At 41.7% G+C, this 22306-nt stretch overlaps 2 protein-coding genes across 2 annotated transcripts; both read left to right on the top strand.

Annotated features, from left to right (window-relative positions):
• Window positions 1–958: 958 nt before the first annotated feature.
• On the top strand, window positions 959–12480 carry samd1b (sterile alpha motif domain containing 1b). Its single transcript, XM_019261747.2, has 7 exons — window positions 959–2622; window positions 3742–4027; window positions 7298–7422; window positions 10209–10257; window positions 10368–10485; window positions 11795–11909; window positions 12035–12480. The coding sequence occupies exons 1-7, from the start codon at window positions 1414–1416 to the stop codon at window positions 12176–12178; spliced, it is 2046 nt and encodes a 681-aa protein (XP_019117292.1). The 5' UTR covers window positions 959–1413; the 3' UTR covers window positions 12179–12480.
• Window positions 12481–14532: 2052 nt separating this feature from the next.
• Window positions 14533–22136, top strand: zgc:136908. Its single transcript, XM_019261746.2, has 18 exons — window positions 14533–14933; window positions 15216–15327; window positions 15417–15589; window positions 16388–16530; window positions 16730–16860; window positions 17304–17435; window positions 17540–17642; window positions 17787–17920; window positions 18002–18137; window positions 18232–18344; window positions 19499–19663; window positions 19747–19869; window positions 19972–20184; window positions 20291–20469; window positions 20581–20710; window positions 20808–20966; window positions 21259–21410; window positions 21504–22136. Exons 1-18 carry the CDS (start codon window positions 14911–14913, stop codon window positions 21607–21609), a joined length of 2427 nt encoding a protein of 808 aa, XP_019117291.1. The 5' UTR covers window positions 14533–14910; the 3' UTR covers window positions 21610–22136.
• Window positions 22137–22306: the final 170 nt, after the last annotated feature.

Here is a 22306-nt window from a genome sequence, read left to right as displayed (position 1 = left end):
AACCTGGGGCTTTTTGGGGAGCCCGTAAAGGAATCTTGGGCTCTCTCTTTGCGCCGCTGGGTAATCCAGCGTCACTGGTGTCCAAATAAATCATTCATTCAAATGTGTTCATCAAAGAAATGAGTCACATAGAAGGCAACCGACTTGTGAACAAAAAGGGTCCATCCCCTCCCCTATATAACCAACTTTTTTTTTATTTTTTATTAATACTTCTCACATTCAATGCTCGGATTCCACTTTTATTTCTCACTGAGAGGTGAAAACATTTCATTGATCAATCTGAAGTAGATACAGCAGATGGTGACAAGAGCTGCAAGGTGGACACACCCTACTTGTAGTTATCAGCTGACTTATTGGTTATTATGGACAAATTTACAAACCGTTTGTTATTATTATTATTATTATTATTATTATTATTATGACATTGTTGTAAACCACTTGTTGAGACTTCACATTCGCTGTATTTCCTCCATGTCCAGTTTAATGTTGACTATATCATCATGGACAAATGTTTGAAGTTATAATACAATATTATTCTGTGTCTCCTCGATGTTTTTTGCAGTGATACAACTTCCTCTCGATGCAGGCACAATGCTGGTACATACTGTCGCACTTTTTAGGGAAATGAGACCCCAATGTTAAACCATGTTAACCCCCCCTCCGCTACACACACACACACACACACACACACACACACACACACACACACTGCAAAGGGAAGCGTCTAAAGTCACGGGAGCAGTGACATGAAAACACGAAGTGTAATATTTTGCAACATGAGTATCATTCCAATAAAGTTTTACTTGTAAAATTCTACTGAACTCGTGTGTGGCTTCCTATGTGTGTGTGTGTGTGTGTGTGTGTGTGTGCGTGTGTGCGTGTGTGTGTATTTGCATGCATGTTTGCAGATTTGCAGATGTTTGAGATGTTCTCAGGAGGTTGTTGTCGCCCAGAGGTCAGACATCCATCACTGCCGCCTGATGCGGCTTTTGGAGCCGTCACCCATCCATCTGTTGACCGGCCCGGCTCTGGATCTGATTCGCCATAAACACTCAACAACTCAGCCGTGTCCTCTCCTCTCTGTTTGGATTGTGCTTTCTTTGTGTTAAAAACAGCCCCTCTTACAATCTGCTGCGAACAAAGAACATCGCTCCGATGCGCTAAAAAGCCAGCCAATTCCACCTTAAATGCCATTTGCGTCTGTGTTGGAGACCTAGGCGCCATCTTCGGTCCACCTTAAGCGCACAATGTGGCCAACGAACGCAAGCGTACCAGTCAGGCTTCCGTCCTCGTTCTCCAGCCGGGGATCGCACTCTGGCTTCCCAGCTTTGACACAGCAGCGTCACTTGTGAAACAACAGAGGGGGAAGAAAGACGCACTCGGGCCAAACCCCATCCGCACCAACAGGAGAAGATGTCCGAGCCCAATAAGTACCGAGAGTGGATCCTGGAAACAATCGACTCTCTCCGCTCGAGAAAAGCTCGTCCGGATCTGGAGAGAATTTGTCGAATGGTCCGGAGACGACACGGGTCAGACCCGGACCGAACCAGGACAGAACTGGAAAAACTGATTCAAGAGCAGACGGTGCTCAAAGTTAGCTACAAGGGGTCCATATCGTACCGAAACGCGGCGAAGGTGCAGAGGAAAAGCCGAAAGAAGAGTGAGTTTACGGCCGCTGGAAGCAGCAGCGGCGGCGGCGGCAGCGCGGAGGCAGCGAGGGAGCGGACCAAACACGACCATCTGAACAACAACGGCGACAGTGCGCACAGCTTCACCGACCAGGAGGAGGGAGAGGAGGACTCGGAGCCCAGCCCAGATCCTCACCACACTCAAACATCAGCCAGCACCAGCACGAAGCCCAAGCTTGCCTCCTCCAGCCAGAGTAGCGGAAACGGGTGCCTCAAGTGTGGCGCAACAACGGGCTGCGATGTCGGGAGCGGCTGTAAAGAGGAGAAAGCAAGTGCACCGAGAGACAAGGGATTAGGACAGCAGGGAGCAGGGGACAGCCCGTCGAGGGGTCTCGGCCCCAGAACAAACGCACACGACGGCGGTGATGCCGGCAGGGTAACACCGAGCAAAGCCGATGCAGTTCGAGGAGGGAAAGAGCCGGGTTTGTCCGGGGCTGACACCCAGAACAAAACTTGCTCGGGGAGCGTCAGCGACCTCCCTCAACAACAGAAACAGAAGCAGTCCGCACCCCTCAAGCCCAAACTTCGAGTCGGAGGAGGGGGGACCAAAACAGCGGGGAACTCCGACCTGGGCGACAGATTGGTGGCTTCTGTTCGCAGCCTGTCCGAGAGGAGCCTCCGGGGGGGCTCCTCCACCTCCACCTCCACCTCTACCTCCAGCGCTGCGACCAGAGGCCACATGAAGCCGCTCGGGTTGAAGGAGATTTTGGGTTATCTGAGCAGCCAAGAACGGCTGTCTGAGGAGAAGCTGACCCGAGGCAAAGTCAAAGTGGTCATGGAGAGAGAAGTGGCAAGGGGCAGGCTGCGCAGGACCCGCTGCGGGAACATTACTCTTCCTCTGAGGGGGATGGTGGTGGAGGAGCCGATGCCGAAGAATGCGTCCGCTGACAGACTTGGAAAGAACGCACTGCAGGACAAGCACACAGTGAAAAAGGTGGGCACTGCTAACTTAATATTTCCAACACGTCTCGGTTGTACAGGGCGCGCTGGATGGATTGCCGATAAATTAATGATCACTGGTTTAAAACCTGCACACACACACACACACACGGCACCGAGACGCGCTCGGCTTCCCTCGCCAAATATTTCTGTTTCGTGCCCCAACCTCCATGATTTAAATGCACAAGTGTTTTGGTGGAGATTTCTTAGACAGATGAATTGTTCCTGGGATGCCACCGTGCCTGTGCGGCGTTTGTCCTCTGTGTGTGTCCCCTCGCGTGTGCGCGCGTATGCGTGTGTGTATGTGTGTGTATGTGTGTGTGCGTGTAGCTCGGTTTCCTGCACAAAAGGTGCGGGGTTTACATACATACAGGAGCAGACAGCTCCGGAGCGGCTTCCCCCGTGCGCGCACACACACATCACACCACACACACACACACACACACACACACACACACCATAAAGAGCGTCTCTGCATGGCGCGGGCACGAGCAGGGGTTTCTCTTCCCACTGTTTGAGGGGCATGAAACATTATTTTTGTTGGCTCTCAGGAACTTTAGCAGTGCGGAACAGAGCGCGGAGTGTCTGGGGCCTGTCGCGCAGTAGGCGGTGTCTGTCTTAAACTTGAGACGTGCCGCTGCCGCTCTCTCTCCTGTCGCGCAGACTCAGCCTCCAAAAAAAAAAAAAAAGAAAAACATCCGAGCATCATGTTTGTTGACTAGATTTTGTGTTATTCCAGTGTCGTAGGTTTGTTTTCTCTCCCATCTCCTGTCATCCCCGCATTCCTCCCCCCCCATTTGCGTGCCTCATTAAAGCTTTTGTATCATCCCTGACAGCGCGCTCTCCTCCCTCTCGTCCTCCCTTGTGGGTGCAGACTTGAGTAGGCTACAGTAGGCGGGTATCGTTATTTCTGATGTGTGTGTGTGTGTTTGTCCAAGTGGGAGTTGTTTTTTAACCTCTTTCCGCACAATGAGTTAAAGCAAAGTAGGAACTTCGATCAAACTCTGGTGCAGTGCATTCACCACTCAACTTCCCCCTCTTTTTCTTTTTCTTTTTCTTTTCTTTTTTTTTTTAAACGGAGACATTTTGTTCTTAACTTTATATGTCATTGCAGCCGCCGTCCCCCCCTCTACAGGAGAATGAGCCGATGGAAACGGCCAGTGAAGAAGAGGAAAGGGAAGACAAGGAGGCAGAGGATGATGATGAGGAGGAGGAGGAAGAGGAGGAGGCGGAGGAGGAGGAGGAGGAGGATCCCAGGAGTTCTGATGAGGAGAGAGGACTATCCCCGGTAGCCATGACAACCGAACCAGAGCTCATTGAGAAAACGACAGAAGATGCTGAGATCCAGACAGCATCAAAGGTGGAGAGCCCCCATCAACAGCAGCCACACGGCGGACAAGGTGTGTGTGTGCGTGAATTATCACCAGTGACCCCCCCTCTGCTGTCAATAAGTACTACTACTCCATCTACAAGTACTTGAGTGGTTATTTTATTTGATTGCCTTTTTAAAATGGCATTCTAACTTTATTTGAATTTCATTTATTTTAATATAAACTTTTAGTCGACTATACTTTCATGGTAATTTAAATATATATATATATACACTGCCAGTCAAAAGTTTGGACACACCTTCTCTTTTAATGGTTTTTCTTTATTTTCATGACTATTTACATTGCAGATTCTCACCGAAAACACTTGGGAAACAAAGTTTTGTTATGTAGAGAAAATGATCCCATTATCTCAGGATTGTTACTTCAACATAATGACATAAATGACTTGAGATCTCGGGAAAACAAAATTAAGTCGTTATCATGAGAAAACGGATGAAATAAGGACCCATTTGGGGCTTCTGTAGAAGTAGTAGTAGTAGTACTAAGAGTCAGAGTTTATAATCGCTGTTACTTAGTAAACATGTAATTATAAGTTTATTATTATAATATTCATCTATTGGAAGAATTTGTCAAAAAATGTGTTTCACACGCAGAAATGAGGTACAAAAACATGTCTATATATATTATATATTATATATATTATATATATATATATATATACACACACTACCAGTCAAAAGTTTGGACACACCTTCTCATTTAATGTTTTTATTTTATTTTTATGACTATTTATTTTGCAGATTCTCACTGAAAACATCAAAGCTATGAATGAACACATATGGAGTTATGTAGTGAACAAAAAAGTGTGAAATTACACTCAACACATGTTTTGTATTTTAGATTCTTCAAAATAGCCACCCTTTGCTTTGTTGACAGCGCTGCAAACCCTTGGCCTTCTCTTCATGAGCTTCATGATGTAGTCACCTGAAATGGTCTTCACTTCCTAGGTGTTCCTTGTCAGGGTTAATTTGTGGAATATCTTGCCTTCTTAATGGGGTCAAGACCCTCAGATGTGTTGTGCAGAAGTCAGGTTGGTACACAGCCGACAGCTCTATTTGACAGCTGTTACAATTCATATTATGGCAAGAATCAATCAGCTAAGTAAAGAGAAACAACAGTCCATCATTACTTTAAGAAATGAAGGCCAATCAGTCCGCAAAATTGCCAACACTTTGAAGGTGTCCCCAAGTGCAGTCGCAAAAGCCATCAAGCGCTACGACGAAACTGGCTGACATGAGGACCACCCCAGGAAAGGAAGACCAAGAGTCACCTCTGCTGCTGAAGATAAGTTCATCCGAGTCACCAGCCTCAGATGTCACAAGTTGACAGCACCTCAGATTAGAGGCCAGATAAATGCCACCCAGAGTTCTAGTAGCAGACACATCTCTACATCAACTGTTCAAAGGAGACTGTGCGAATCAGGCCTTTATGGTCAAATAGCTGCTAAGAAACCACTGCTAAGGAAAGAGAAGAGAAGAGATTTGTTTGGGCCAAGAAGCACAAGGAATGGACATTAGACCAGTGTAAATCTGCTTTGGTCTGATGAGTCCAAATTTGAGATCTTTGGTTCCACCCACTGTGTCCTTGTGCGACGCAGAAAAGGTGAACGGATTCTCTCTACATGCATGGTTCCCACCGTGAAGCATGGAGGAGGAGGCGTGATCATGTGGGGGTGATTTGCTGGTTACACTGTTGGTCAGGTTTGCGTTTAGTTGGACCATCATTTATTTTTCAACAGGACAATGACTCCAAACACACCTCCAGGCTGTGTAAGGGCTATTTGACCAAGAGTGATGGAGTGCTGCGCCAGATGACCTGGCCTCCAGTCACTTGACCTAAACCCAATCGAGATGGTTTGGGATGAGATGGACCGCAGAGTGAAGGCAGAAGGGCCAACAAGTGCTCAGCATCTCTGGGAACTCCTTCAAGACTGTTGGAAAACCATTTCAAGTGACTACCTCCTGAAGCTCATCGCAAGAATGCCAAGAGTGTGCCAAGCAGTAATGAAAGCAAAGGGTGGCTATTTTGAAGAATCTAAAATATAAAATTTGTGTTGAGTAATTTCACACTTTTTTGTTCACTACATAACTCCATATGTGTTCATTCATAGCTTTGATGTTTTCAGTAAGAATCTACAATGTAAATGGTCATGAAAATAAAGAAAAAACATTAAATGAGAAGGTGTGTCCAAACTTTTGACTGGTAGTGTGTGTGTATATATATATATATATATATAATATATTCTATACTATAATATATATATTATATATCTATATATTATTATATATCTATATGTATATGTATATATATATATATGTATTGCATATATATGTATATATATATATATGTCTATGTATTATTATATGTATATGGATCTATATGTATATGTTATCTATATTATATATGTATATATCTATATGGTATATATATACGTATTTTATATATATATGTATATATAATGTATTGTATTATATATATGTATTATCTATGTTATATCTGTATATGTATATAGTATCTATATATATATATATATATATATATATATATATTGACATGTTTTGTTTCTTGTTTCTGCTGTGAAACACACTTTTTTGACTAATTCTTCCAAATAGATGAATATTGTAATAATAAAACAATACTTATAATTTACATGTTTACTAATGTAACAGCGATTATAAACTCTGACTCTTAGTACTACTACTACTACTTCTACAGAAGCCCCAAATGGTCTTTATTTCATCCGTTTTCTCATGATAACGAGTTAATTTTGTTTTCCCGAGATCTCAAGTCATTTATGTCATTATGTTGAAATAACAATCCTGAGATAATGGGATCATTTTCTCTACATAACAAAACTTTGTTTCCCAAGATAACAACAATAATTAATTTGAGATCTCAAGAAAACAAAAGGATAGCGCAGGAAATACCATCCAGTGTAGCAATGTCAGAGGAGCAGGAGACTGTTGAAGTTGCATTGATTTAATATACACTATCCTCTTGTTTTCTCGAGATCTCAAATTAATTATGGCATTATCTCAGGAAAACATTAGTCATTCAGACATAAATAACTTGAGAGCTCAAGAAAATAGATGAAATAAACCCATCACGAGAAAATGGAGGATATGACCGTTTAAGGCTTTCATAAACTACTACTACTACTACTACTACTAATAATAATAATAATAATAATGATAATGATAATGATGATGATGATGATAATGATAACAAGGGTTTTGTTTCTCGTCTTTCTCCTCCCTCTCTTGGCTGCTCGTCTCTCAGGGATGTCCGGGCTCGATCCCAACACCAGAACGCCGTGTTCACCTGTTCAGGGTGCTTCCCTGTCACAGTGCAACAGTGCACACTCTGAGGAGGAGAGGGCTGATCAGCTACATACAGGGGCACAAGTAAGTGTGAGCATGTGCATCTTTTTTCTTTTTTTCTTTTTTTTTTTTTACTGTTGAATGATGGCAGCATTTCCCATTTAATATCAAAAAAAGTCAGAATTACTCAAACATAGCTAAGATGCAATACATTTGAGTCTGAATGGGGACCTTTGTTGCATCTCTCTTTCCCTCATTGCTTGTCATGTCTCTATTAGTCTTTGATAAAGGCTCAAATGCTCCTAAATTACTCATACTTGCTTACATATACTCAAAACATGTCCTACATTCCTGTTCCCTTACCAGTGATGGAAAAAGCACTGAGGTCCTGTATCTTATTAAAAGCATTACAATAATGTAAAATACTCCATTACAATTTCAAGTCCTGCATTCAAAAAGCAAAAGAAGGTAAATGCACATCCACATTAAAGGTCAAAGTACTCATTATGAATAAAAACATTTGTGTTGTGTGTTCTGTTATTATGTTGTTTATAGTCACTGGACTATTCAAACATGTATTCGGGCAGTGCTTAAATACTCTGATTAATAAATACTCTGATTTAATACATAGCAATGCAGCTTTGTATGTAATTTCTTTGCCGATATTTAGGGAAGTAGAAATTTGAAGTAGGAGAATTACTATGAAGTAAAATTAAGTTTGTATTCAGCATAAATGTCAATTATTTTCAGTCGTTATTTGATGTGAACTTGCAGTGGCTGTAACAGTTTTCTCTCACCTACACTAGTAAGTCTAGTATTTATAACAGTAACAGTAAGAAATATTTATTTAGAGACAATATTTTGAGTATTTGGATATAGTGGTCAGTCATGATATTGTGTGTATGTGTGTGTGTGTGTAGATTCATTTTTATGTGTTGATCTTTTGAAGGCATATTGTCAAATATTAACTCCGTGGTTGATAAGCTGTGGTTCATCCTTCACACATACCTCAGTGTTAAAAGTAAATGTTCTTATGAGGAAGAATAGACATTTTCACACAGGTCATAAAATGTTTTTTATGGTGTTTTGAATCTCTGTGGGCTTATACGGTGCATACACTGATGTATTTTAAATCTCTGGCAGCAGCAACAACACTCATTGAAGAACAATGAAGAATCAGTAGTCAGAACGAGCAGCAATATGTAGGTACAACGGCTCAACAGACAAAGACACACAGTGTCCAAAGTATTTATCCTTTATTCAAAGAAAAATGATGAGATGAAAGAGAATGTAATTTAGTTTCCTGTCAGAGTGCATGTGAATTGTTCCTGAGTGAAAACATGAAATATGTGTAAGAAACGCTGAAGGACAAGAGCTATCTATTATTAGATATGTTTCCAAGCTACCTGTGTAGTACATGCCTCACCTGTGATACAGATATATTCTACATCATAACACATTTGAGAAAAATGCATCAAAGGATGCCACAGAATATATTTTGCCTTGAGATGAAGAAAAAATAATGTGGTATGGAATATATATGATTAACATTGCAATACCACATTCATTTAAAACATTTGGGATGAAAAAACATTTTATGTCCTTTTTATGTACAAAATGCATTTTTTTTGTCACGGTGGTTCTTGGCATAGAGGAAACATTTAAACTGATGTATGTACAGTGTATAATTTGTTATGCTGGTGTGCATCCGTGCTCTGTGAATTCAGATTTTTAGTTTTCTTTGTTTGGCCCCTGCATATATATCGTTCAAAGTCTTTTCAGTTGCTTCAAAATTGCTGCTTGACTCCGTCCACAATGGGCCCTCTGAGAATACTGCTCATTTTTACCCGATTTTGATACCTAATTTCATAAACTTGTCAATATTTTTAATCATTCAAATTTGGTTGGGTTGTTATTAACACTTTCTTCTTTGGTCTGACAAACTCAGAACACATCATCTTACTTTACTTACTTTACACAGACTTTAAAACTTTCACATCAAACCTCACTCATGCTTTTTTCATAGTCATGTTCAGTTCTAAATTAATGTTATCCTGTCTCATGCTGACACTTTAACATTGCTATTAATATGCGTTTATTCTTGAGTCTACTTGTTTCATTTCTATGTACCTTTCAGATATACTTTTTTAATATATATTTTTAATCTAGTGCTCTTGTGTTTTATTTGTGCTCCACTTTTCACATAATTTCTATTGTACATTTATCCTGGAACATGGTCATGTAGCATTCGATTACACCATTGGTTCTCAAAATGTGATACGAGTACCACTGGTGGTAAGCGAGCTCCCTTGAATGGTACGTGAGGGAATCTCTGAAATATATATTTCTAATTAAGTAAATGAATAAATTAAGTGTGCATGCATCCATGATTAGTAACAAGTGAAAATGTGATGAGGAAATAGTAAGTGGAGGTAACATGAATGGTTCAAAAACTTGTAAATGTGACATTGATATTCTGAGGTGGTACATGGTGTAAAAAACTCTGGATTGAACATTATATGACAACTAAAGATTGATAGATTTTCAGAAAGAGAAGCAAAAAAAAAAAACAAGAGAAGAGAGGTGGCACTGGGGCTGACTCATCGTTGTCTCCCCCACCAGTCCACTTCCTACCTTGCACATCATCATTTACACTCCCACAGCAGATGGTCATGTTGCAGTTTTGTCATGATGCATCCTGACGCAGCCAGCTCCTTTAATCCTTGAGTTTAGTTGGAGGTCATATCACTCTGATGCTTTCAACATGATTTTTCCCTGGGCAAGGTGTGACCCTGACTTGTTCCAGGGAGCAGATATCGTCTTTTTGTCATGCTCCCTTATTTGCCTCTTTCTCTTCTCTCCACACACAGAATCAGACCCAGCATGACAAACTCAACCACAACTCCTCTGGCTTTAACAGTGAGTTCTGCTACGGACGATTATAGAGTGTGTGTGTATTTGTGCATGTTTATTTAGTGCTTAGTGATGATGACAGGTAATCAGACTGTGCGTAATTTCTCCCCTTGTAGGTTTGGAGTCTAAGACAGAGGTTGGCGTGTCATCCTGCCTGCTCACACCCACTGCCTCCCCGAGAGACTCTGGCATGTCTGAGGAAAGAGGGCTAAACGGTGGAGTTAGCAGTGGAGGGTGAGTAGAGCGGAGATATTGAAGATACTGAACAAATTCATTGGCTTTGGTTTTGTCTGCTCCTCTGTTGCTTTTTGGATCTGTTACAAAGTCAATTTTCCTTCTTGTAGATTTACTGTAAATAAGTCCTGTGAGCCAGAAAACTTGTGAAAACAAGGCATGAAGTAACCACCATTGGATGATTTTTAATGTGAAGCAGATGCAGTCATGTACATGCGTTGGAATTAGCTGGGAATGGTAACTCTGTGCAAGATAATAAACAACAATTTTCTGTGCTTTGATTCGTGGATCAGAGAAAATCAAAATGCTGAATCTTATTAGATGTTAATTAAAGTTGAATTTAAACTGTTTGGCAAACAGTGAATTGTAGTTTCTTGTTTTATTCAGGAACAATTCAAGTGTGTAGGATTTAGTGGCATCTATAGTGATGATGTTGCAGACTACAACCAACTAAATACTCTCCCATGCCCCTCTACTTCCATGCGAGGAAGAAAAACTCTTGCTGCCAAATTAACGTTTAAAGCAAAAGTCCATATCTAGATCAGTGTTTGGTTTGTCTGTTCTGGGCTACTGTAGAAAAATGGCGGTTCAACATGGCGGACTCCATGAAAGAGGACACTCTCTCACTGTAGATGTAAATGGCTCATTTTAAGACAACGAAAACACAATGATTCTTATTTTCAGTTGATTTTACACTAGTGAAAACATACTGATAAATATTATGTTTCATTGCTGCCAATAAATACTCCTAAAGCTTGTCCAGTTGTTGGGGACAATCATTTACTGTAGGGTTTAAGTCACAAGCAAAGAATACAATACACACAGAATACACAATATGTCTAACTCAGAATTCGTTGATTGACCAATTAGTACTCGACCCAAGTATTCCGCAGGGTAGGAACCACTTGCACTTTACATTTTACCTTAGAAGAACAGTGGTGGTGATGTTTGTTTAGATGTTTAGAGATGTGGTGGAAGTGAACCAGAGCGTTAAAGTTGCGAGCCGGACAACTAAACAATGAGCTGACACATGCTTTAAAGGCTGTAAAAGGGGGAGCTGCAGATTCTTGTTGATGATTCACTGTAAGTTCATCACTACCAGTGACGTCTTTCACATTGTCATTTGATACAATGTTGGTGGTCATGTAAAAATATGGATGGTGCAAGGTTAAAGGTTCAATTTATTCAGGCTTAAAAACAAACAATAAACCATGTGTTGTTGTTTTTTTGCTCTGGCAGCTCTGAAAAAAACTTTTGCGTTTACTGCAAGCCTTTAATGGGCCGTTTGCCCTTTTCCTCATCTCTCTAGGTTTATGAAATCTGAGGGGGTCAGTGGGAGCCCGGTGGACTGGACAGTGTCTGATGTGGTCAGTTATTTCACAGCAGCAGGTTTCCCTGAGCAGGCTGCAGCCTTCAGGACCCAGGTGAGCCTGTAATCTCCTTTAATAACCACTAGAGACCACTAGAGACAGAATTAATGGCTGCACTTGAACATCTATCATGTGTAACCTACATCTACGTACCCACACTGCTTTGCTCTCTTCATTAGGAAATCGATGGCAAGTCTCTTCTACTCATGCAACGTAACGATGTTTTGACTGGCCTGTCAATCAGACTCGGCCCCGCCCTCAAGATCTATGAGCGTCATGTAAAGGTTCTGCAGAAAACGCACTTTGAGGAAGACGACTGCTAAAAAACAGACATGAAACACACACAAAGACTGTTGTCTGTATCTACATATAGCCCAAGTAATCATATAAAATGTATGCATGATATACGATCACACACACACACACACACACACACACCTACCTCTGTTTCTCCTCCTCCTGGTCCTCTACGACTGCTCTGGTCCAGAAATGACACACACAGAAAAAAGACTGGATTTCGTGGACAACAAGGATTTTCTACCAAACAGAGCACACATTTTGGAGGAAGTGAAGCAGACTCAAAGATTTTTAGATGCAGAGGTTAAAATAAATCATGCAATTTCTCTTTTTTTTTTTTCCTTTTTTTTAATTACAGTGATCAAGCACTTTGCAATTTCTCAATTAAACTGTGCAAGATGGTTTGTTTTTAAACTGTTACTTTGTGCTGACCTTTTTGCACATTTTAAAAGAGGTCAAGGGTTTCTCGCTTGTGGGTGTTTGCTTGTCATTGTACACATACTGTTCACGTGTGGAGGACTGACAGAGGATTTTGGGTTGAACAGAAGCAAATGAAAAGGTGACCAGGTTAAATACATTCCCAGAAGCTGGAATGTCGGGATAAAATCCAGTGCAGGGTTCACGACTTTGTGCAAATGGTCGTTGGTCAAAGCAATAAGCTGATAGCTCCTCCTAGATGTTCGAGACGTGGTTGAACCTTGTCAGCTCGTAGATCGGCAGGTGGTTGATTTTGTGTAACGTTTCAGATGGTAATCTATGAAATGAACTTCATAACAGGGCTAGACATGATATGTTCTGGCCTGTGCAATGCCACATCGCGGGCCAGTTTCACAAAGATAGACTTTGGCTGGTTTAGAACAAACTACATGTCAAAACTGTCTGACTGTTCACTCTAGCAGAAAACATTTGCTTTCCAGAAGGACATTATTTCTCAACACAGTTCGGACCCATTGTTGAGCCTGAGCTGAGGTGCCGTGGCTTCTTAATGTGACATGACTTCTCCTAACTTGTTAGTCAGGCTCACAATAGCTTCTTCAGATAAATGAGAACAGCTGATGATGTCCTCACTCTCTGTATGTTTTCCTAAAAAAGGCTCAAATTTTGAGCCACGTTTTCCTCTTTTTTGTTAGTCGATGCCCCGAATCAGCAGTTTGTCACTGCTTGATACCATGGAAAGATGTCCCTTAGCTCAGAGTTAGCCTGGTGGCATGAAGTGACAATCTTTTCAGAATAATTCAGACTAAATAATTTTTGTGAAACCGGCCTCAGAGTCGGCTGCCGAAATGTTCAACGCACCAACTGGCTGAACTGAAATCAGTACAACAATCAATTCTCAACTAAATGTAATATAGTGAAAATGTAAATATATTGAAAATAAGTCCATTTGACACATCAGCCTCCATTTGTAAATTATGGGAAAACAACGATGTAACAGAAAGACGTTATCGCAGGGTAAAGCTGAGTCAATCAATCAATTAATCTCATGCCACCAGCATTTTTTAACTGTTTGTACCGGTCAAACCTTAGAAACCAAATGCTGTTGAATTATCACACATCTCATTCTCACCTTCACATTCCAGGTTTGGCATCTCTTCCGTGCATGCATTATAGAAATGAATGTCTTGTTTTGTTTTTCATATTTGTATGATCCTATTTTCAGCATGCTCTCCACACACTGTTCAAATCAATCCTTTTGTGCATTCAGACCTCCTCTACCTCTTCATCACCATTCCCTCCACTTTCACTTTGTTTGCAACTTCCAACAACACATTTTTAGGTTATTTCAGTTAGTTGATGGTGTACATTACAATGTTAGCATTCAGGTCATTCCATTCGAATTAGTTTAATCTGTAGGAGAGGACAGTTGTGTTTGAGTTTGAGAGCGTCTTTGTTGCTTGTCTCAACTTATTTGTTAAAGGACAATTTTAGTAATAAAAGTTTCAATTAAAACACAAAAATGTGGCCAGAGTGTTTGTGCGTTTGTGCGTTCGTGTGTGTGTGTGTGTGTGTGTGTGTGTGTGTGTGAGGGAGGGAATCGAACACAGGTTTAGAGCTGGGCAGCTGGGTTACACCACACCAGCAGCTCCCTTCAGTCACAACGACAAAGAGTCAAAGGAGGAGGAACCATGCTGCATTTTAAAAGAGGAAAGACTTACCCAAATGAGACAGACGATAAGTCTGTTCTTTTGGAAAATTGGCTTTATGCAGAATTTATTTTGACTCGTAAATATTTCACAGTAAGTCTGGAAGTGTTCTCCATGACCAGCAAGGCACTTATCCCAGCATCTGCTGCTTAGAAGCAGGGGGAGGAGGAAATATCTCACTATATCTGTCCTGGGACACTCTCCAAGGTAAGTACTCGGGATCTCTACGTGTGTGCATGCGTGAAAGTGTGTGTGTTTGTGTGTGTGTGCATGATGGGGTTACAAATAAGACAGGGAAGCAGATGGGTATTTTTATACCTCCACTGATAAACAGGCACGGTGCAGCTCCCACAAACATGGTGGTTCAAGGCAACAGAGGGGGGAAAAAAGACTGAGACTATGAGAATTTCTGGGCTCCAGGAAGACTAAAACCACACCAGAACAGGTCAGGTCGGGCAGAACCAGAAACCTTTGGCAGTGATCACAGCAGAAATACAAGACCGTACAAGATTAGTTCCTGAATGTACCACAGTAAACAACTGCAGACGACAGTGAGGGACCAGACTGAAAAACTGAGGATATCTGAAATCTGACGAGACAAAAGGAGAGCAGTCATGCCGGGCTCAGGAGGAGCAGAGTGAGTGAAACAGCTGCATGCGTGCAGTACATGTGTGACTCGCGCATGTACAATATTTTAATGACATGTTTTATCCCTATACAGTATGTTTGTGTCATAACATTATATTTACATTACACTCATAAATATCTATAAGATATTTGGATATGTTTACAGACTCATATAGTTGCTACGTGCAAAGCCAAAGAGAGTCTAAATACAGCTCAGTGTCACATGAGGAAATCTGACCTACAAGTGCAGGCCTGCATGTGAGAGAGTCATAATGTGTTTCTTGTTTGGAAGCCCAAAGGGAGAAGATTTCTCCACTGCCATCCTGAAACAGAAACACAGACCCAACAGGCTTATTGTGGACGAAGCCCTCAATGAAGACAGTAGCATTGTCAGCCTGTCGCAGGTCTGTGTAAGGTGTAAATAAACTGTGTGTATTTCCTCACCTGTGTATTTCCTCTGAGATTTCTGAGTGTTTGTGTGTGTTTCCATTAGAATAAGACAGAGGAGCTGCAGCTCTTCCGGGGCGACACAGTGGTGTTGAGAGGGAGGAAGCGTCGCCAAACAGTGTGTATCGTCCTGACTGATGACACCTGTGGGGATGAACGAATCTACATGAATCGTGTGACGCGTAACAACCTGCGTGTCCGGCTCGGTGATGTCGTCAGGTAAATCTCACACCTGTGTCCAGTGGTGGAAGAAGTTTTCAGATCCGTTACTTAAAGTGTAACTCAACGCCCAAATTCTGAATTAATCAACTACACTACTAAATACCTGCACACATTGTTACACTTGAGTTAATATCACACTGTGAAAATACTAAAAGTACTGCATCCAACAAGCTCACTTTTACTAGTTAAAGTATGTAAGGTCACTGCCGGTATTTCACTATTACAGTATATATGGTGTTTTTGAATTTAATATTATTGCTGCATTCATGTGTATGTTTCATTTTACTGCTGCGTACTGTGGTGTCACTGTCCTGTGAGAACTCTCCAAAGGTACATTTTTCAAGAGAAACAGACATTTTCAGCTAATCCAAAAAGGGTTTTAAGTAGATTATTTATCTCAAGAAGAAGGATTTTATCAACCCAGAAAGGAACAATTAATCCTTCAGTTTCCAACAATCAAATATAAAGTAGCATAAAATAGAAATAGAAAGTACAAGTATTTCAAGTATATTCTTAAAGGTGCAGTGTATCATATTTAAGAGGATCTATTTACAGAATGGCAGAAATATAAAGTAATGTGTAACTATATTTTCATTAGTGTATAATCACCTGAAAATAAGAATTGTTATGTTCTTGATACCTTGAAATGAGACTGTTATATCCATATATGTGGGTCCTCTTCCATGGAGTCCACCATGTTGTACCGCCAAAACTCATCATTGGCTTTGGTTAGGGTCATTCACATTTTTCTTGTGTTTAGCAGTCACTGTAGTTTCTCCTTGTGTTTCATCACAGCATTCATGCTTGCCCTGATATTAAGTATGGGAAAAAGATCCATGTCCTCCCAATAGATGAAACCATTGTGGGCCTGACGGGAAACCTCTTTGATGTTTTCCTCAAACCATATTTTCTGGAGGCTTACCGACCCATACATAAAGGTACTGCAACACCTCTGCCTCTGATCATACTCCAGTAAAACAGCTCAGTTCATACCATGATATCCTCAAAGATGTTACCAACAGCTGTGACGACTTTTTGTCCATATCAGCTTGTTTGTTCTTCAAAAGCATAAATACATTCACACATGTACATTCAGATGCTCCTGTATGTAGTAACTTTTTGTCTTACCTCACCTAGATGACATCTTCTTGGTGAGGGGGAGCATGCGGGCGGTGGAGTTCAAGGTGGTAGAAACTGACCCCAGCCCTCACTGCATCGTCGCCCCGGACACTGTCATCTACTGTGAGGGAGAGCCAATCAAGAGAGAGGTCTGTGAGATCCGCTGCACTGTTGAACGTCAGCATCAAGAGGCCACATTAGTGGACAACTTAACTAATATAAGGAAGACCTTCTGATGCAACAACTATTCGCAATCAACTATTTGTACAAACAGGAACTTTTAAATTATACTTAATTTTGTATTTTTTTTAAAGGTGAAAGTTACTCTTTAAAAACTACATTAGAATAGTTTATATAGTAACTGATACAGGGGTTTCTACAAAGTAGTGCAAAAGTAGTGTGTTTAAATGATAATTATGAAGTTTTAATAGGCTTAATAATGGTGCAAGGATAACACTTCAGGCCTGTGCTGTTAAAAACAGGCAGGGCTAACCTTATTGGCTTTAGGAACCGGAGCCACTAAGTGTATACCACATCCACGACTGAGATTAAACTCAACGAGATGTGACTCTTGCATATATCCCTGTGACAGGACGAGGAGGAGACAGTGAATGACATCGGCTACGACGACATCGGAGGCTGTCGGAAACAGCTGGCCCAGATCAAAGAGATGGTGGAGCTTCCTCTCAGACACCCCGGCCTTTTTAAGGCTATAGGAGTGAAGGTGTCATACATACACAATGATCACATTCACTTATTGTCCTGCTTCTTTTGGTTCTTACATTTCTCGTTTCATGACTCAGTGTGTTCTCTCCTCCTCTTTCTCAGCCCCCAAGAGGGATCCTGCTGTACGGCCCTGCAGGCACAGGGAAGACCCTGGTGGCCCGGGCTGTAGCCAATGAAACTGGTGCCTTCTTCTTCCTCATCAATGGTGAGTGATTTTTGTTCTCATAGTGACATAGCGTTGAAGAAGAGTTACTAGAACCTGGTTGTAAATGATTGTTTACTCATTGGTTTTCTTATTTGTAGATTTGAGTGAAAATATGCTTTAGATGCTCTGCATTGTTGTGTGAAGGTCCTGAGATCATGAGTAAGCTGGCTGGAGAGTCAGAGAGCAACCTAAGGAAGGCGTTTGAGGAGGCAGAGAAAAACGCTCCAGCCATCATCTTTATTGATGAACTGGACGCCATCGCTCCCAAGAGAGAAAAGGTAAACAATAGAGAACACGTACAAAATGTCTGTATCTGCTGTATAGCGTCTGTAACTCTGTGTGTGTGTGTGTTTGTGTAGACCCATGGGGAAGTGGAGAGGCGTATAGTCTCCCAACTCCTGACCCTGATGGATGGCCTGAAGCAAAGAGTGCATGTGGTTGTCATGGCAGCTACAAACAGACCAAACAGCGTGGACTCTGCTCTGAGGCGCTTTGGTCAGGACACACACACGCAACACAAAGCAATCACACACACACACACACACACACACACACATTCATTTACATTTATTGCGTTGTCTCCATCCAGGTAGGTTTGACCGTGAGATTGACATTGGAATCCCTGATTCAACTGGCAGACTGGAGATCCTGCAGATTCACACCAAAAACATGAAACTGGGTGACGACGTCGACCTGGAGAAGGTGATTAAGTGCAGCAGTTCAGGTCAAACGAACATAAAATGATTTAATAGTTTAAGCTGAAACACTTAGATAATCAAAAATAATAAGTCTGCAACTATTTTAATCATGAAATTTTTTGTTTAAATGTCCAGTGTGTAAGATTAGTGTATAATCACGTATCACCTATTTTTCTCTAGCATTTCATGGACACAGTAGTTTCTTCTTCATGTTTGAAACAGGAGGATTGTTGGAAAGGGTTGTAATCTACAACTACACCACGAGATGTCATTACATCCTACATGCTGGTCCTTTAAAAAGCCAGACTCAAAGTACTATCAAACTTTAATTCTGAAATCTGAGGATTTGCTGATTTTTTTTTTTTATATGATTGTAAATTGATCATCTTTGGGTTTTTCAATGTTGGTTAAACAAAACAAGAAATCTGATAATGCCAGATGGGATTTGGAAAATTACGATGAGGATTTATCAGTATTTTTTGTCATACTATGCACCAAACAGTTAATCAATTTACTGATAATGAAGAGTTCTTACTTGCAGCTTCAATATAAACTACTGAATGAGGTATTGTGTAAAAATAAATTTTTCCAAAAAAAAGCACTGTCACATGCTAACCGTCTAGTATTAATAAATTCAACAGAGCCCAGTTTTCATTCACTCTCATGCTGATTAAATTTATTACTATTACTGTGTGTAACAGCACAGCTCCATCAACATATTTGCCTGTAAAGTATGACTGTGTCTAAGTAAATAACTTTTTATTTCACTGATGAACTGGCTTAACTCACTAACTGTCATTAACTGTCCATGTCTCTAGACCAAAGCTCACTCGCTCCCTCTCTGTCTCTCTTAAAATAATGGACACAAAACAAATTAAACTTCTTCATGCCACTATTTTGCAGCGTAAATTGCTAGCCAGACATGAAATAAACAAAGCTAGAACACAACAGGTAGAGTATCAGAGTTTAGTCCATGAATCCTGGATAGCCTCCTGGTAGCCTCTTCTTCGCCACAGGTCACTGTGACACCCCAGCAGCCCGCACCGGCTCAGCCAAAACGCACTACCTGCACTCAAATAAGAGAAAAAAACTGTTTTCTCTGCAGTGCCGGATCCTGTCTGAATGTGCCTAATTATTTAACTATTTATTATATCTCAGATAGGCACAGAGACGCATGGTCATGTAGGCGCCGACCTGGCTGCTTTGTGCTCAGAAGCTGCTCTGCAAGCCATCCGCAAGAAGCTGATCCTCATAGACCTGGAGGACGATTCCATCGACGCTGACCTGCTCAACTCACTGGCTGTCACTATGGATGACTTCCAAGTACACATGCACACAAATACACACATACAGACTATCCATCAAAGTCCGTCCCCTTTCTCTGACACCGTCATGTCCTCCATCAGTGGGCACTGAGTCAGAGCAACCCATCAGCTCTCAGAGAAACCGTTGCTGAGGTGCCTCAGGTGACCTGGCAGGATATCGGAGGACTGGACGAGGTCAAGAGGGAACTTCAAGAGCTCGTCCAGGTGGAAGCAACACACACTGACACACACGCTAAGAGACTCCACACATACCTGTAAACACAAGTCCCACCAACAATCCATCTTTCTTTGTCTCACTCTCCTCAGTACCCTGTCGAGTATCCAGACAAGTTCCTGAAGTTTGGTATGACTCCATCTCGTGGAGTGCTGTTCTACGGCCCTCCAGGCTGTGGGAAGACCCTATTGGCTAAGGCCATTGCTAATGAGTGCCAAGCAAACTTTGTCTCCATCAAAGGACCAGAGATGCTGACCATGTGGTTCGGAGAATCAGAAGCCAATGTCAGAGATGTGTTTGACAAGGTGAGAGCAGAGAAAGAAGAGATGAATGAATAAATCATGACAGGATAGACAATTGTAGTGTCTGTGTGTCACACTGTAACCATGCTGAGCTCTTCTCTGCTCACAGGCCAGACAGGCGGCCCCCTGCATCCTGTTTTTCGACGAGTTAGACTCCATCGCCAAATCCAGAGGAGGCGGAGCTGGGGATGCAGGTGGTGCAGCTGACAGAGTCATTAACCAGATACTCACAGAGATGGACGGCATGTCGGACAAAAAGAATGTTTTCATTATTGGCGCCACGAACAGGTGCACATGTGGGAATTTGTATAGGGACTGGTGGTTTGAGAGGTCGGTACACTGGGACTCGAGATTGATTTTCCTCTCTGTTCATCTCACTTTCTTTATTCATCACACCAGACCAGACATCATAGATGCTGCCATCCTGAGGCCGGGCCGTTTAGACCAGCTCATCTACATCCCACTCCCAGACAAAGCATCTCGCACATCAATCCTAAACGCCAACCTGCGCAAGTCCCCTGTCGCACGAGTTAGTGTTGAATGTTGATCATCAAAGTGTCACATTTTTTGTGTCTTAAGTCTCAGTCTCTGCTCCTTCACCTTCCTTTTGCATCTCCTCTCTGTAGGATGTGGACCTGGAATACCTGTCTGGCATCACAGATGGTTTCTCTGGAGCTGACTTGACAGAGATCTGCCAGCGGGCTTGTAAGCTGGCCATCCGTGAGGCCATCGAGGCCGAGATCAAGGCTGAGCGTCAGAGGCAGAACAGACCAGGCATCCCCATGGTCAGACTGCTACTGCCGCACTGCATACTTACACCATAAAATGATAATTGGGAGTTTTTCCTCTCCTTAATACACACACACACACACACACACACACACTCCACTCCTCAAGGCAGTACCAGGCTGTGTGTGCTCGGTACAGATAGAGATGGTGGAAGATAAAAAAGTTCCCTAAAGGGCGGCTGTGTGTTTTCCTAACTTTCAGCCTTTGGACTGGGAACACACACACACACACACACACACACAGAGTGTGTATTGTTTCCACCCTCATAATGTTTTTCTCTGTTTGTAGGATGAGGACTTTGATCCAGTCCCAGAGATCAGGAAGGACCATTTTGAAGAGGCGATGCGATTTGCACGTCGCTCTGTCAGTGACAATGACATCCGCAAATATGAAGTGTTTGCTAAAACTTTGCAGCAGAGCCGAGGTTTTGGAAACTTCAGGTACACATATTCATGTGCAACACAGAAAATGAAATCTTGATTTCTTCAATACACATTTTAAGACTCATTCCTTTTTATTCCCCCTTCACCTAGGTTCCCTTCAGCTACTGGTACCCGGTCTGGAGATCAGGGGTCAGGTTCTGGATCAGGGAGGCCGAACATGTATGGAGATGAAGGCAGTGATGATCTCTATCAGTGATAAAAACTCATTGTATAGTTGAACAGCTGCACAATGCTTTCCTTTTCCACTACGGTGCTTGGCTTCCTTGGAGAAATGTTAGCAGAAGAATAATGGGAGTGGAAATGGCAAAATACAAAGGAAAACATACTGTAATAATAATTATAAGGAAGACTTTTAAACACACAGGAAATAACATGAATCAAACAAAGAAATCAGATGAAAAATGTCTGTCTATAATCTATGTTATAATATTGATTTCAATGCCATAATCATAATAACATTAAATCTTTGGGTTTTAACACACTGTAATCTGTTTGCACAATGATATTTATGTAAGTTGTTTGTATGTGTGAGTTTAAAATGTGATGAATAAATTTATTTGTATAACTCTATGATCACTCTGACAAGGTTTAGCCTGGAATACCGGTTGCATATGCAGTTTATAGAACTCGGAGGCCTTCACTAAAGGTCCAGGGTTTAAGATTTAGGAGTAATCTATTGACAGAATTTGTCAAAAAACAGGATAGTTGTTTTGTAGAATGAGCCTTTTTATATCTACGGAGGTGCGGGGTCCTTTTCCACGGGGCCTCCCATGTGTTCCCAAGACAAACCAAACACTGTCTCTTTCTTGTAAGTTTTGCAGCCACTGTATATTTTCCTTAAGACTTGGAGGAGTAGGATGAGACGATGGATGCTCAGTTGATTGCAATCTCAC

Source organism: Larimichthys crocea, chromosome X (assembly GCF_000972845.2).
Source record: "Larimichthys crocea isolate SSNF chromosome X, L_crocea_2.0, whole genome shotgun sequence".
NCBI lineage: Eukaryota > Metazoa > Chordata > Actinopteri > Sciaenidae > Larimichthys > Larimichthys crocea.
Note: the sequence above shows the minus strand (reverse complement) of the source record. Positions and strands in the feature narration are given on the sequence as shown.

Bases quoted from the DNA above. Each gene is read 5' to 3' on its own strand.
- samd1b (XM_019261747.2), top strand. From the start codon at position 1,414: ATGTCCGAGCCCAATAAGTACCGAGAGTGGATCCTGGAAACAATCGAC. The intron at 7,423-10,208 runs GTAAGTGTGAGC...CTCCACACACAG, and splicing joins AGCTACATACAGGGGCACAA to AATCAGACCCAGCATGACAA. The intron at 10,258-10,367 runs GTGAGTTCTGCT...CTCCCCTTGTAG, and splicing joins CAACTCCTCTGGCTTTAACA to GTTTGGAGTCTAAGACAGAG.
- zgc:136908 (XM_019261746.2), top strand. From the start codon at position 14,911: ATGCCGGGCTCAGGAGGAGCAGA. The intron at 16,531-16,729 runs GTACTGCAACAC...TACCTCACCTAG, and splicing joins TTACCGACCCATACATAAAG to ATGACATCTTCTTGGTGAGG. The intron at 19,664-19,746 runs GTACACATGCAC...GTCCTCCATCAG, and splicing joins TCACTATGGATGACTTCCAA to TGGGCACTGAGTCAGAGCAA.